The following is a 13,592-nucleotide window of genomic DNA, read 5'->3' on the forward strand; positions in this document are numbered from 1 at the left end:
ACAGAATGTTTTATAAGAATATCTCCTCAAACAGTGCATAATGACCAGAAACAGATCAGTAGTTAAAGCTGCAAAGCCTTTTCTTTTCTTTTTAAAGAAGAAAACGTTTTTTTTTTTACCAATCGGCATGGTAGAGTATGTCAATACAATATAACTAACACAACTGCAGTGGCTGTGTTGGTCATGTATTACAATCAATGTCAGTGTCTGATTATTCATTAAAATACGTTCCGGATAGCAGCTTTAACAGATCACAAGTCTGAGAAAACGTGTGTACTTGTGTAGTGATTCACTTAACAAAGGAAGCCATGAACTGAAGCTTTATATTAATGTCAAGGTTCTACTGCCTTGAGCTTGTGATGCCAGAGCGTGTCAAAAGTGAAAAGGTGGAGCTGGGATCCAGTGTGCAGACTATTTTTCAATGCTGATCTGCTTTTTGTTCAGCACCTGGACTGTGATTAGGATGTGCATGCACTATCTCTCTTTATAGATATAGATAGATAGATATAGTCTAGACTCTAGATATAACTGACCAGCTCACCAGCATTCAGTGTCAGATCGTCAAACCTCCTTCCAGTGACAACACTTGAATTCGTTTTTGCCTATGACATGCCCAAAATGAACCTGACTCCGCCAGATGGAAGAAGCTTGCTTCACACTTGTTTCACAACCTACTTCCATCTGGTGTCTTGGTAGCCCAACCGCTGAAGACGGCGGTCCCTTTTTTCAAGCTACTTGGCAGCAATGGCAGGTGATTTATCACCGTCTGGGCGTGCTAACTCCAACCAATGATATTGACGTGTCTACATGACGTATAGTAGCAGCGCCAGCAGTTCTTTTGTATACTATTCAACCATGATGAATAGTGAAAGAACTACAATGCAAGGCGCTTCTCGATGGCGTCGCACCCGGTCTCGCCAAGATCCCGCCCGTAGCTGCCGCTGATTGGTTCGATTGGGCACGGGTCGGTGTAAACTCCAATCTCTGAGTGATCCCAGATGGAGGCTGTATTGTGAATTTGTGAATTCAATACCGCCCCATCTGGCGGAGTCAGGTTAGCCCAAAATAGGGACGTCTGGGGAAAGAGTTTAATTTCACTATAATTTCTGAATGACTATTCAGATCATGTATCTCTCTCTCTATCCACCTATAGTACAGACTGTAATTCTGCACTAGATCTAATCTAACACAAATCTTCTCTAACGGGAGCCCCGTGGCAACAAATCTTTTCGAATGGGGGTCTACAGCCTAATACAGTACAGGTCAATTTGAAGTCCTTGACATGAAGTGTAGAGTTGATGGTGGATGGCGTACAGTTGATGGTGTTCCGGTAGGTGGTGTAGTAGAGTAGTACCATGGGCCATCGTCAGTCCGCCGTGACGTCCAGCCGTCGAGGCAAAAAGAAAATAGCTTTTTGTCCGATGTGGGTCCTTGGGCCCAGTTTTGGCTTCCCGTTCTTCTTCAGCCCAACATACCAGATGTGCTCCTTGTGCCTCTCAGACCGATACGTGTTGTAATGGTTTTCTTCCAGTTTCTCCAGGAAGTAGCATTCATCAGTTACTGCAGCCTGGGATACCATCACAGGAAAGAAATTCCAGAACTCACAGAAGTGTCCTTTCAGGTTTCTTTTTATTCAGATAGGCTATCACACTGAGGAAGGCTCTGCCGAAGGCACGGCCAACACACCAAAACGCTTGAGTTGAGCCTATCTATCAGCAGTTTAAGTACGATGATTTTTTTTAAAGTACTTTTACTTTACTTGACTATTTAATATTTTCTGTATTTTATAATTTAGACAAATACATTGCTTTTTACTCCACTATAATTATTTGACAGCTTTAGTTGTTGCTTGTAGATCTGCTATTTTGGTGGGGGAAAAATCAAATTTTTAAATGTTTTGAAAGAATTTGTGAAATGAGTCATTCTGCATAATACAGTGGGTACGGAAAGTATTCAGACCCCCTTACATTTTTCACTATTTGTCATATTGCAGCCATTTGCTAAAATCATTTAAGTTCACTTTTTCTTCCTCATTCATGTACACACAGCACCCCATATTGACAAAAAAACACAGAATTGTAGAAATGTTTGCAGATTTATTAAAAAAGAAAAACTGAAATATCACATAGCCATAAGTTTTCAGACCCTTTGCTGTGACACTTGTATATTTAACTGAGATGCTGTCCATTTCTTCTGATCATCCTTGAGATGGTTCTACACCTTCATTGGAATCCAGCTATGTTTAATTATATTGATTGGACTTGTTTGGGAAAGGCACACACCTGTCTATATAAGACCGTACAGCTCACAGTGCATGTCAGAGCAAATGAGAATCATGAGATCGAAGGAACTGCCCGAAGAGCTCAGAGACAGAATTGTGGCAAGGCACAGATCTGGCCAAGGTTACAAAATAATTTCCGCTGCACTTAAGGTTCCTAAGAGCACAGTGGCCTCCATAATCCTTAAATGGAAGACATTTGGGACAACCAGGACTCTTCCTAGAACTGGCCGCCCAGCCAAACTGAGCAATCGGGGGAGAAGAGCCTTGGTGAGAGCGGTAAAGAAGAACCCAAAGATCACTGTGGCTGAGCTCTAGAGATGCAGTGTGGAGATGGGAGAACGTTCTAGAAAGTCAACCATCACTGCAGCCCTCCACCAGTCGGGGCTTTATGGCAGAGTGGCCCGACGGAAGCCTCTCCTCAATGCAAGACACATGAAAGCCTGCATAGAGTTTGCCAAAAAACACATGAAGGACTCCCAGAGTATGAGAAATAAGATTCTCTGGTCTGATGAGACCAATATAGAACTTTTTGGCCTTAATTCTAAGCGGGCTTTCATGTGTCTTGCATTGAGGAGAGGCTTCCGTCGGGCCACTCTGCCATAAAGCCCCGATTGGTGGAGGGTTGCAGTGATGGTTGACTTGTACATGAATGAGGAAAAAAAAAGAACTTAAATGATTTTAGCAAATGGCTGCAATATGACAAATAGTGAAAAATGTAAGGGGGTCTGAATACTTTCCGTACCCACTGTAAGTACTCCAAGTATTGTACTGTCATTTTGAATACAGGACGTTTACTAAGCAACAGGGTATTTCTACATTGTGGTATTGAATTTGTGTTACTTTTACTTATGTAAACAATCTGAGTACTTCTTCTTCCACCACTTTCTATCTTGATAAAAAGTAACCGAAGGACGCTTCCGTGAGTGCTGGCATTCTTCTGCTGTTATTGAGCTCTTCTGAGCCGTGCACTCGGTAAAGGGTGAGATACTCACTGAACTGTACAAACGACCTTCATCGTTCATGGCCAAATATCGTCCTGCTTCAGTTCCTTGGATGACAACGATCCCTCGCTCCACAGCTCTCAACCTGAGAACAGCTGTACGAGGGAAGTTGAAACTTTTAATCAAAGTTAAAAAAAAAGACAATATGGCCTTTTTCTCTGCTACAAATCTGTACAGAGATAAAAACACCAAAATAATGTGTTAAGTTGAGAGATTTTTCTATACATCTCCTATTATGCAACCGATCAATCAATCAGGAACATCATTTGTTTATGTTTCTTTGTGTGGTTGCCATCCCATCACTGCTGTTTCTTTTTTTTTTCAAGTTCGCCATCATGACACATTTATGCAGAATGGACATACAGTAGCTTTTGTAGGCTATGTGAGAGGTAAATACCTGAGTGTATCAAAAAAACTCAGGGAATCTCTGGTATGCATGCCATGTACTGTATTTGATATCACTGAGTTACTGGGAAATAACTTCTCCTGTAGCCACAGATATTGTAGCCTGAGGGTCCTTTGTCTAACTTTTTTCAATGCTTGCTTAACATTTCACTTCAAATTTCTCTATAGAGTTGAACGTACAGTAACAACAATTGAGAGAACCCCACACAAATAATCAGCTATACATTTATAGTCTTCCATTTCTATCCTGCTGATTTCTTGTTTTTGTTTAATTTCCAATTGTACTTGCCTATATCCTGTATGTATGTTCTCTCTCCTGATTGAATACAAATACAAAATGATATCTGAAAATGTATTTTCTACCAGACCCCTGGTACTGAACAAATACACACAGATCTGAATATAGAGCTATTTAACACTTATTTTAACACAAATGTCACTTGCAAACCCTGGAATCCTTAAATTCCTTAGACAAATCTTTAAATATTTTGATATGTGGCGGTGTAAATTAAGTAACTAAGTATATTTACTCAAGAGTACAATTTTGAGTTTTTTTTTTTTTACTTTTGGAGTATTTCCAATTGAAATTAGCCGATCGACAGGCATGTAGATCTGCTATTTTCAAAAGATCTTTACACATTTGAAAACTTGTGACATGGGACATTCTGCATAATGAGTACTTCTACTTTTGGTACTTTTAAGTATATTTTGATGGCAATACTTTTGTACTTTTTACTAAAGTACATTCTGATTACCGGACTATTACTGTAACAGAGGGTTTCTACATTGCAGTATTGATACTTAAAACATTTGAGTTCTTTCTTCCATCACTCGAGTCTTACTATGAGCGTCCTCCTCATCTCTGGTGCCTCCCACTGAGCCATCAGGCAGAATGTGGAGGTGATGTCCGCCATTCATGCAGTACAGACGAGTCAGCTTCATGTGCTCCTGTTCATCCATCCTGGGCCCTGACCACTGTTGCCAGATTGTGTGAGAGAACTAAGGAACCAGGTCTAGGAAAACAAGCCCAAAAGAAGCAACTTATTAGGCCACATGAAACCGATATGCGTCGGCTATTTGAAAATAGCAGATCTACAAGCTTACAACGCCTCGCGATGCGACGCGTGAGCTAAATGTGAGCTTGTAGATCTGCTATTTTCAAAAACTCTTGCAATAAAATGTGAAATATTTGGATTTATTTTTCTTTTTTTTTGGGGAAACATTCCACAAATGTTCCCTGGCACAAAACATTTATGAAAATATTTGAGAACCATTGGTTAAATTATAATTTAAAAAATGGAGGCAAGCCTAAATAAGCAAGTACACTTTAGAAACAAGCCCCAAAAAAAACCCGCAACCAACTTTACAGAAAAACAAGCCCAAAGTCGCATATAATAAGCCGACATGGCAACACTGTGCTGAAACAAACACCTCTCCATCCGCCATCCTTTCACGGCTAAAAGAACCGAAACTGGCGGCTGGCCTATTATTATTATTATTATCGCATAAGGATATAAATTCCGTGCACGCACCGCATGCACTCGAACGATCCTCGGTGGAATTCAACAGGGTTTGTTTTCTAGTTGTATTGTAATAACGCCGGAGTGGCTACAGATCGCCGACCACCATGCAAACAGGGGGCTCTGCTGGGACGCCTAAAAACAACACACACAAACACGCGCACGCGCCTACACACGCGCGCGCGCGCACACACACACACACACACACACACACACACACACACACACACACACACACACACACTAGGGTTTAACATTTTCCGGGAAATAGCAAATTTTAATTCCCGGGAATTTTCAGACCTTTTCCCGGGCTTCCCGGGAATTCCCGTTAAAGGGTAAAAAAAAAAAAAAAGTGCACACTAAAATGCATTTATATGTAGATACTTAAATAGCCAATTTTACATCGAGGTGCCCAAATGTCCCTATTGTGTCCACCTATGAACTTGCACTAATAATGACTTAAGTTGATTTTTTAAATCATATAAATATAATATATAAATATAATATAGTGCCCTGGCGGAGATCTGCCCTGTTGCGCAGCAGCGGGTGAAGACAATTAACTTAAACGAGGAGCTGCGCTGTGCACCCAAAACGCACTCAAACAATGTCAAACTCTGGCTGCTGAAATAAACGTTCCATTTGTATCATTTTTGACAAGAGAATTTGCAAAAGGATTATTTATGTATTGTCCATCAGAGCGCAGGTGAGGTCACAGCTTATCTCTACTTTTGTAGGATATTGATTTGATAGCCTAAACTTGTAATTTGTTTGCAGTTATTAATTTATATTAGGCTACTTGCTGGCTATTAAGACTCCATTTTGGGATGTTGGCTGCATGTTGTCAAATGTATTAATCTATATTTTGTTGTTGATCAAATGTCGGGTTTTGTAGTGTGATTTTGATGTGCACATGCATGCGCTGCCACTGACAATCAATGAGACAGACAGCTGTTGTGCAGTTCACTTGTTCTACTGGGTAGTTCTAGTAAAATGGTAGTTTGAACGTTCTAAAATGCAAGTGTAGGTAGGGTAGGCTACATTAATGATGATAAAAAAAACGGACCACATCGGTCTAATAGCCTACTTTCTCTCCCTCTCTCTCTCTCTCTCTCTCTCTCTCTCTCTCTCTCTCTCTCTCGCTCTCTCTCTCTCTCTCTCTCGCGCACGCGTGCGAGTCGCACGCGCTTTCTCTTTCTCCAGCTCTCCAGTCTGTCCTCTCTCTCTATCAAAAGCATTGCTTGGCTTGCGCGCATTTTAAGCTGGAATATAGGCTCGAAATCAAACCTACCTACTGTTTATGCAGCGTTTCACTTGATGTTGAATCTCAATAGTCAACTGGTGTCTACCGTATTGACAGCAGAGGAAACAGTGAAATCAGCGTGCGCAGGGCAGGCAGGGGGCATCACGGCCACTTGTGTTTTATTTTGTTCATTACTGTTACATTCAGTGCGTCCCATATTGGTTCACAACGGGACGATGGGACCCTGCCCTGTTCGGCAACCGGCAAGTAACTTGGCTAATTATAATAGTAATTCCTCCGCGCTGTAGATAGGCCTTTCTACTAATTAGTATTCATTTCTAACAAGAAAAAAAAAAAACGGGATCCCGGGAACCAAAGTCAGTTCCCGGGACGGTAAATAACCTCGGGATTCCCGGGATTCCCGCATCCCGGGAATCCCGGTGTTAAACCCTAACACACACACACACACACACACACAGACACCACAGTCCAAAAGTTTGTGTGGTCTTATAACCTATTCTAATGTTTAATGGCACCTGAAATGTAGGAATACAGTTGATCTAAGAATATCAATATAGCAAAAGGCATGGCTGTACAAACAAAAACAAAATAAAATAAAATAAATAAATACATTATTTAATTAAGGGGAGAATGTTCTTCAAAAAAGCTCCCAACTTGCAAACAACTTTTGACTTCAGATTGTAGTAATGAAATGAAACTTAAACATAGGGGAAATGCATATAATAGTTAGGCAGATATTTTTGTCTGAGATTCATTATACTAACATTCTAAAACTCAAAGAAGATCTGAAACTACATTGGATTCTGGTCTTATTCACCTTAAATGCACCAACATCAGAATGAGTCTACTTTTAGATGCTTGGTTTTGTTAGACTATGATTTTGTGACTTTATTCAAAGTGGGTGATGGTGTATTGTTCCACTGCACCTGTTGAATCTCTACAAATTAGGCTATACCACATAAACCTTGGCATTCCTATTCTGGGGTGAACATTTGGTGAAAAAAGCAGATCTTTTAGCGTGTGGTGAGCTAGTAGATCTGACTTAAATATCTTTTTTTCGGGGAAAGACATTGAGTGTAGAGTGAAAACAGGAGGGGTTATATTACAGAGCCCTGGGGGACTCTGATCAACTAAGTATAGGGTTTAAAAGGTTAAACTCAGTGCAGGTTCTGATGTTTCTGACAGAGGCCTTTCATTGTTGCTGCCTGGGGACCCCTGGAACTCTGTCAAGGATGCCTGGGGTCCCCGGACCCCACTTTGAGAACCACTGACAGTGATGATAAAGTATGGACAGTCTCTGTATTGTTTCTGCTGAGGAGGATGGTTGGAGGTAGAAGAATGCGTAGGAGGAAACCATGAGTGAAACTGTTCTCCTCAGCATCATCATTATGCAACAAGCTGCTTTTCCTCCACAGAAGACAAAAGACATTGTTACCACACTGTATTATAGTTATGCTTCTATCGTCTCATTCATGTCACAATTGTTTTCTATATGGGTCAGGTCACGACAGTTCAAACCTGTCCTGTACAATAACAGGTCTAATTTATTTTAACAAATTAGACTTTGAAATGCTGTTGAACTCTTCAAACTAAGCCTAATTAAGTGCAGTGATGAAAAGGCTGCATGCAGTGGGTTGCACCCCTTGGTGTGTGATGGTAAATGGTAATGTGTGAGAAATCAATAATTTAATTGGATTAACGTCAATGAACACCATATTTATATTCAACAGGTGTCTGGCTCAACAATTGGGTTATAGTAAACTGGTTTGTAAATGTCATAAGACTTCTTGCACTTAGTAATAAGTAATAAATGAAGAATAATTAGTTTCAAGTCTTGGACATGAGTGAACACTGAATGAGGTTTGGGACATTTAAACTATTGTGGGCACGTAGTGAAAATAGCAAATTGACAAGCTCACAATGCATTGCAAATGCTATTTTTGAATAAAAGTCTTTGTTCTACACTTCTCAACCACTGATATCCAGGGAGGGAATGAAGACCTGAATGGGCCTCCTTCAAGTAAACAATGCAGATGATTTAATGCGATGGCTGCATTCTGCATGCCTCCCATTCAGACGGCCTGTTCTGCATAAACTCCCCCCCACGCGTGCAGTAAGCACCCCTCTATCCTCATTCACATGGTCAGAGGCAGCTTTCTGGGAAAGGAATAAGAATGGCTGAACTTTACCAGAAAAGGGAAATTGTTGCCTCTGGTCTAACTGTATGACATTTAGCTTTCTCTGACCAAGATTTTGCTGTGTTTCTAAAAATTGGGCATCCATGATGAACAACATCTATTGTGGATTAAATGAAGATATATTGTGTGCATAAATGTGAAACATTAATGACATTAAACACTCAAATTCACTTCAATTTGACAGGAGTCCCACAGGGCCCTAAACAAGGCCCCCTAATATTTTCCCTCACCAAATATCTTGAGCTTGTAGATCTGCTATATTGTCTGTGAATGTTCATCCCAGAATAGGGATGCGAGGGTCCGAGTTGATACAAATGTTGGAGTTATGCATTTCAGATGTGGTTCATCTTCCCATTTCCTCATAGTACGAAATTATGAAGGGTTTATTTTTAGTTACACAGGTGATAAATAAGACAATGGCAATACATGATAATGCTGGAAAGAAATCGTTTTTTTTTTGGTCAGGCTATAATTTTTTAGATAACAAAAACACACAGTATGTGCTTTAATAAAACTAAAACAATGGTCTCAAATTCTAAATTAATTATATGTATTTTTTTTTTAAAGAGTTGCTGCATTCCAGACAAGATTACTAGATGACATACTGTGTTATATGCCTTAGCCTTGACGTACTTAACCTTTTGTCTGTTGGTACTGATTCATTCATCTGTGTAAGTCTACTGATATACTTGTGGCGCCATGGTCACTGCTTTATCAGATATACTGTATGCCCAATGATAGCTGCCAGACTCAACTGTTGAGGGACAACTAATATACATTATAAAACATTATGTTGTAGTATTGTTTACTTATTCATATCATACGCCGTTCCTTTCTATTTCTATAGCACTCATGCCTCCTGGTCAGTACCGTGACCAGTATATACCGTATATTTGTTTAGTAAACTTAAAAACTTGAAATGTAATACTGCCTGGTGTCATCTTGTTCTCTGAACTCGCCACTAAACTTAATCATCACTCACCTCTCGTAATTAAAGGAAAACTCTTAGGTCTACTAAAAAACACTATGTCATCTTCAGTTTTCTCTGGCTTTTTTTTGTGAGAGATTGTGCTGTGTTTCTAATTATTGTGATTGTGAATCCATCAGACATAATATATACGTAACATTCTGATGAACAACAGCTGCTGTGGGTTAAATTAAGATGCATTTTGTGCATAAATGTAGTAAATTAAACAACAGAGAGCACATATTATGAATGGTTTATTTTTAGTTACACATAAATGAAACAATGACAAAACATGATCATGCTATTGGCAAGAAATAAAACAAATGTGGAAATCATTTATAAAATAACTAGTTATGTACAGTTACTAGTACAAAAACAACAACATATGCACTTTAACAAAACAAAAATAGAGACTACATTTTTGTGTGTTTTTTAAGTCCAGGGGTGCTGCAATCCAGACAAGATAACTAGAGAGTTTTTAAACTGTACAATCATAACATAAAGTAAGGCATAACAAGTAGTTTCCAACTCTGTATTAAGATATAAAAATATTTAGGGTTTTGAAGTTAACGATGAGTCTGTAAAGTTCCTCTTTTCCCTCTAAGCTTCAGGAGTGGACAAGCGTCTCTGTTGCTTGTGTTTCTTTCTGTGTCCTATGTGAGGCTGAAAGAGCTTGCTTATTGTGTTTAAACCTTTGCGGAGCTCGTGTTCTGTCCTGTCCCTGTCCTGCTGTGACGGCTGCGACCATCCCAGAAGGTCTTTGACCTCAGCAGACACACCACTGTCCAGGTAGTGGTATGGCTTCTTCCCATCATTATCTCTTATATTTACCTTGGCCCCATAACTCTGCACAAGCAGCAGCATAACTTCATGGTGACCATGTATGGCTGCGATGTGCAGAGGTGTGTAGCCTCCATGTGTTTTGCTGTTGATGTCCACGAAAATCCCTCTCTTCTTGGAGATAGCCATGATCTTGTGCACCATGTCAGCGTTGCCGGCTTTGGCTGCCCAGTGGAGAGCCGTGAAGCCTGACATGAAGTCTTTCTTCCTGGCCAACTGGGTGTCCTGCAGCAGAAGTCCGTAGAGTTGACCCCACAGCCCAGTGGCAGACTTCACCAACCACTCATGGGCGATTGGTTCTAATGGCACCGCAGATTCTGAGTCCTTGGCATCGTCTCCTTGTCTTGTGGTCTTGTTTTGCGGCCTCTTCGGCTGGGGAGAGCTTGGCGCCTCTTGCACCTCTCTCTCCGTCTGTCTGTTTTTACTCCACAGGGATGAAGAGTTCCACTCATCTTGCTCCGAACTTGGACACTTGACATCCATAACAGGCCCCGATGCTTCAGGTGGCGCTTTGGGTGCCATCATCGTGTTTAGCTTCTCTGGAGTTTTGGGCTGAGGCAAGGGGGGAATGAATCCCTCCTGTGTCACATCCACCAGCACAGGATCTGGGCATTCTGTGGAAGCGGGGCGAGGGGGGGATTTCACAGCTATGACAGCAAAGACAGCACCACCTCTCCTGGTTCTGCATGAAGTTGTATGATCACTGGAGATGTTCAGGACCTTAACCGTGGTGGTGGCGTCCACACTGTTAAGGTTAAATGATGAATGCAGCCCGGCCCTGCCCAAATCACTATTATGCAAATCAATGTCCTTGGCGTTATCACTTAAATAATTATTTATGTTTGAGGCACAGCACATATTGTTGTTCTCAAAGTCCGAATAAAGCATCTTCTTTTCGGATGATGCATCTTCTGTGGATGATGAAATCAAAGACGCGTTTTGACGGCCAACATCATCACTCTCATCCGACATCATCATCATCATCATCCCCCCTTTAACAAAGTCACGGTATCTTTTCTTCACCACCACAAACTTGACGCCGTCCACTTGCTTCACGACGGCAACGCTGTTCACGAACTTCTTGAACGCATCTCTGTTGTGCTGCTTTTCCGCGGGATCGCCGCTGTTGATTTGACGTCTGAAATAGTTCAGTAAGTCCGAGTTCTTCACTTTACCTCCGTGATCTAATAAAAAAGTCAGAATATCTTCTTGCGTCAAACCCGCCATTGCCTTTAATGGTTGTGAAATAGAAGAGAAGTTATTGAAAAGACTGGCGATCACTCCGCTATGGAGATGCTGTTATCCTCCCGTGCCGTCCTTTTTATTATGGTGCCGCTCTGCGATGTCCCTTAACTACCTGCTGTTTCCGGTGTCACACAGATATGTGTGACCTGCCGTAAGATGTGCGCCCCAGAGGTCTGACTGAGAACAGATTTGATTTAATGTCTGATGTTTGGTCACTGCGTGGAACTCATGAACAGTGGTAGAAAAAATACTAAAATGTTTTACTTAAGTAAAAGTATCAATACTGCAATAAAGGAATACTCTGTTACAAGTAAAAGTCCGGAATTAAACTTGAGTAAAAGTACAAAAGTATTGGTATCAAAATGTACTTATCAAAAGTAGAAAGTAGGCTATTTATTGTGCAGAATGTCCCATTTCACAAGTTTTCAAATCTCTTGAAAATAGAAGATCGACTACGGCTATTTTCAAATGGTCGAAATGTAGGGCGTTAATGAAAATCTGCAAAGTAACTAGTAAACTAAAGTTTTCAAATAATTGTAGGGGAGAAAAAGTACAATATTTGCCTCTGAGATGTACCGGAGTAGAAGTAACACAGTACTGAAAATTGGAAATACTCCAGTTAAGTAAAAAGTAGCTCAAAATTGTAGCCTACTTGAGTAAATGTACTAGTATCTTTACCACTGCTTATGGAAGGTCTTAAGTAGAACAATGTCTTTACAAGTGACGTCTGAACACGAAACACGTTTGGTACACGACTATTTATTATGCATTGGACTTCCATATATGGAAGTCAAGTCACCAAAAGATTATGTGATGAATAATACTGTAGGCCTATCTACGCAGTAACATGCTTATTTCCTGTTGTTCTTATAATATTGTGCACCCTATAGGCCTATATTTGTTCATCTGATAATTATATTTAAAAAAAAGTCTGCCAACAAAAAAGAGAAAAGGGCAGAAACATATTGTTATGCTTTTTACACACACTGAATAGAAATTGTGCTTTACATTAGATTGAGTTCAACATGTTGATAGGATGTCATGGTAAAATGAAGTAACATATTTTATCTTTGCGTTTTCCCACGGACAGTAACACAGTATATTTTTAGTAAGGAGGAAACAAGATAAATAGATAAGAAACACAATAGCCATGGTGCTGCAGCGACCCCTGGAGTCACATAATTCGATAGATCACTAATGTTTGTCTAACACCTGTCTGTCCATCCAAAAAAAAAAACTTGGAGAAAATCTGCGCGGTCACGAGTGAAATAGCTGGATGCGCGACCTCGTTTATGTAGACTATCACTCTCTTAAAGTAACTTCGTAAGAATAAGGACAATTAAACAATACTGCAGTGCGTCACAAGGTGATCATCCAAAAATAAATGCGCTTTAAAGTGCAGCAACAAAAAAGTAGTAAATACACGTTCGTTGAGATAAATGCCTCAAACTCAGTGGTGGAAAGTAACTAAGTACATTTACTTAAGTACTGTACTTAAGTACAATTTTGAGGTATTTGTACTTTAATTGAGTATTTCCAATTTCCAATACTTTTACTAAGTTCTACTCCACTACATCTCATAGGCAAATATTGTACTTTTACTCCACTACAATTATTTGAAAACTTTAGTTACTAGTTACTTTTCAGATATAAACTATGATATAATGAAACATACAATAACCACAAATAGCCCTATTTTATACATAGGCTATTTGAAAATAGCAGATCTACAAGCTCACAACGCGCAAGTAGATCGGCTATTTTCAAATATTTAGTACTTTTACTTTTGGTATGCCAATACTTTTGTACTTTTACTCAAGTAAATTTTTAATTCTAGACTTTTACTTGTAACAGAGTATTTTTATATTGCAGTA

General features: G+C 40.0%; 2 protein-coding genes across 2 annotated transcripts; both read right to left on the bottom strand.

The window, feature by feature from the left end:
- Positions 1-1,366: 1,366 nt before the first annotated feature.
- Positions 1,367-4,647, bottom strand: fgf1a (fibroblast growth factor 1a; the record flags this gene model as incomplete). Its single annotated transcript, XM_084041657.1, has 3 exons — positions 1,367-1,567; positions 3,274-3,377; positions 4,530-4,647. The coding sequence occupies 3 exons, from the start codon at positions 4,645-4,647 to the stop codon at positions 1,367-1,369; spliced, it is 423 nt and encodes a 140-aa protein (XP_083897783.1).
- Positions 4,648-10,233: 5,586 nt separating this feature from the next.
- On the bottom strand, positions 10,234-11,700 carry sowahab (sosondowah ankyrin repeat domain family member Ab; the record flags this gene model as incomplete). The annotated part of the gene is made up of 1 exon (XM_084041658.1): positions 10,234-11,700. One exon carries the CDS (start codon positions 11,698-11,700, stop codon positions 10,234-10,236), a length of 1,467 nt encoding a protein of 488 aa, XP_083897784.1.
- Positions 11,701-13,592: the final 1,892 nt, after the last annotated feature.

The sequence above is a fragment of the Gymnoscopelus microlampas genome (genome assembly GCF_963454915.1).
Source record: "Gymnoscopelus microlampas genome assembly, chromosome: 18".
In the NCBI taxonomy this organism is placed as follows: Eukaryota; Metazoa; Chordata; class Actinopteri; order Myctophiformes; family Myctophidae; genus Gymnoscopelus; species Gymnoscopelus microlampas.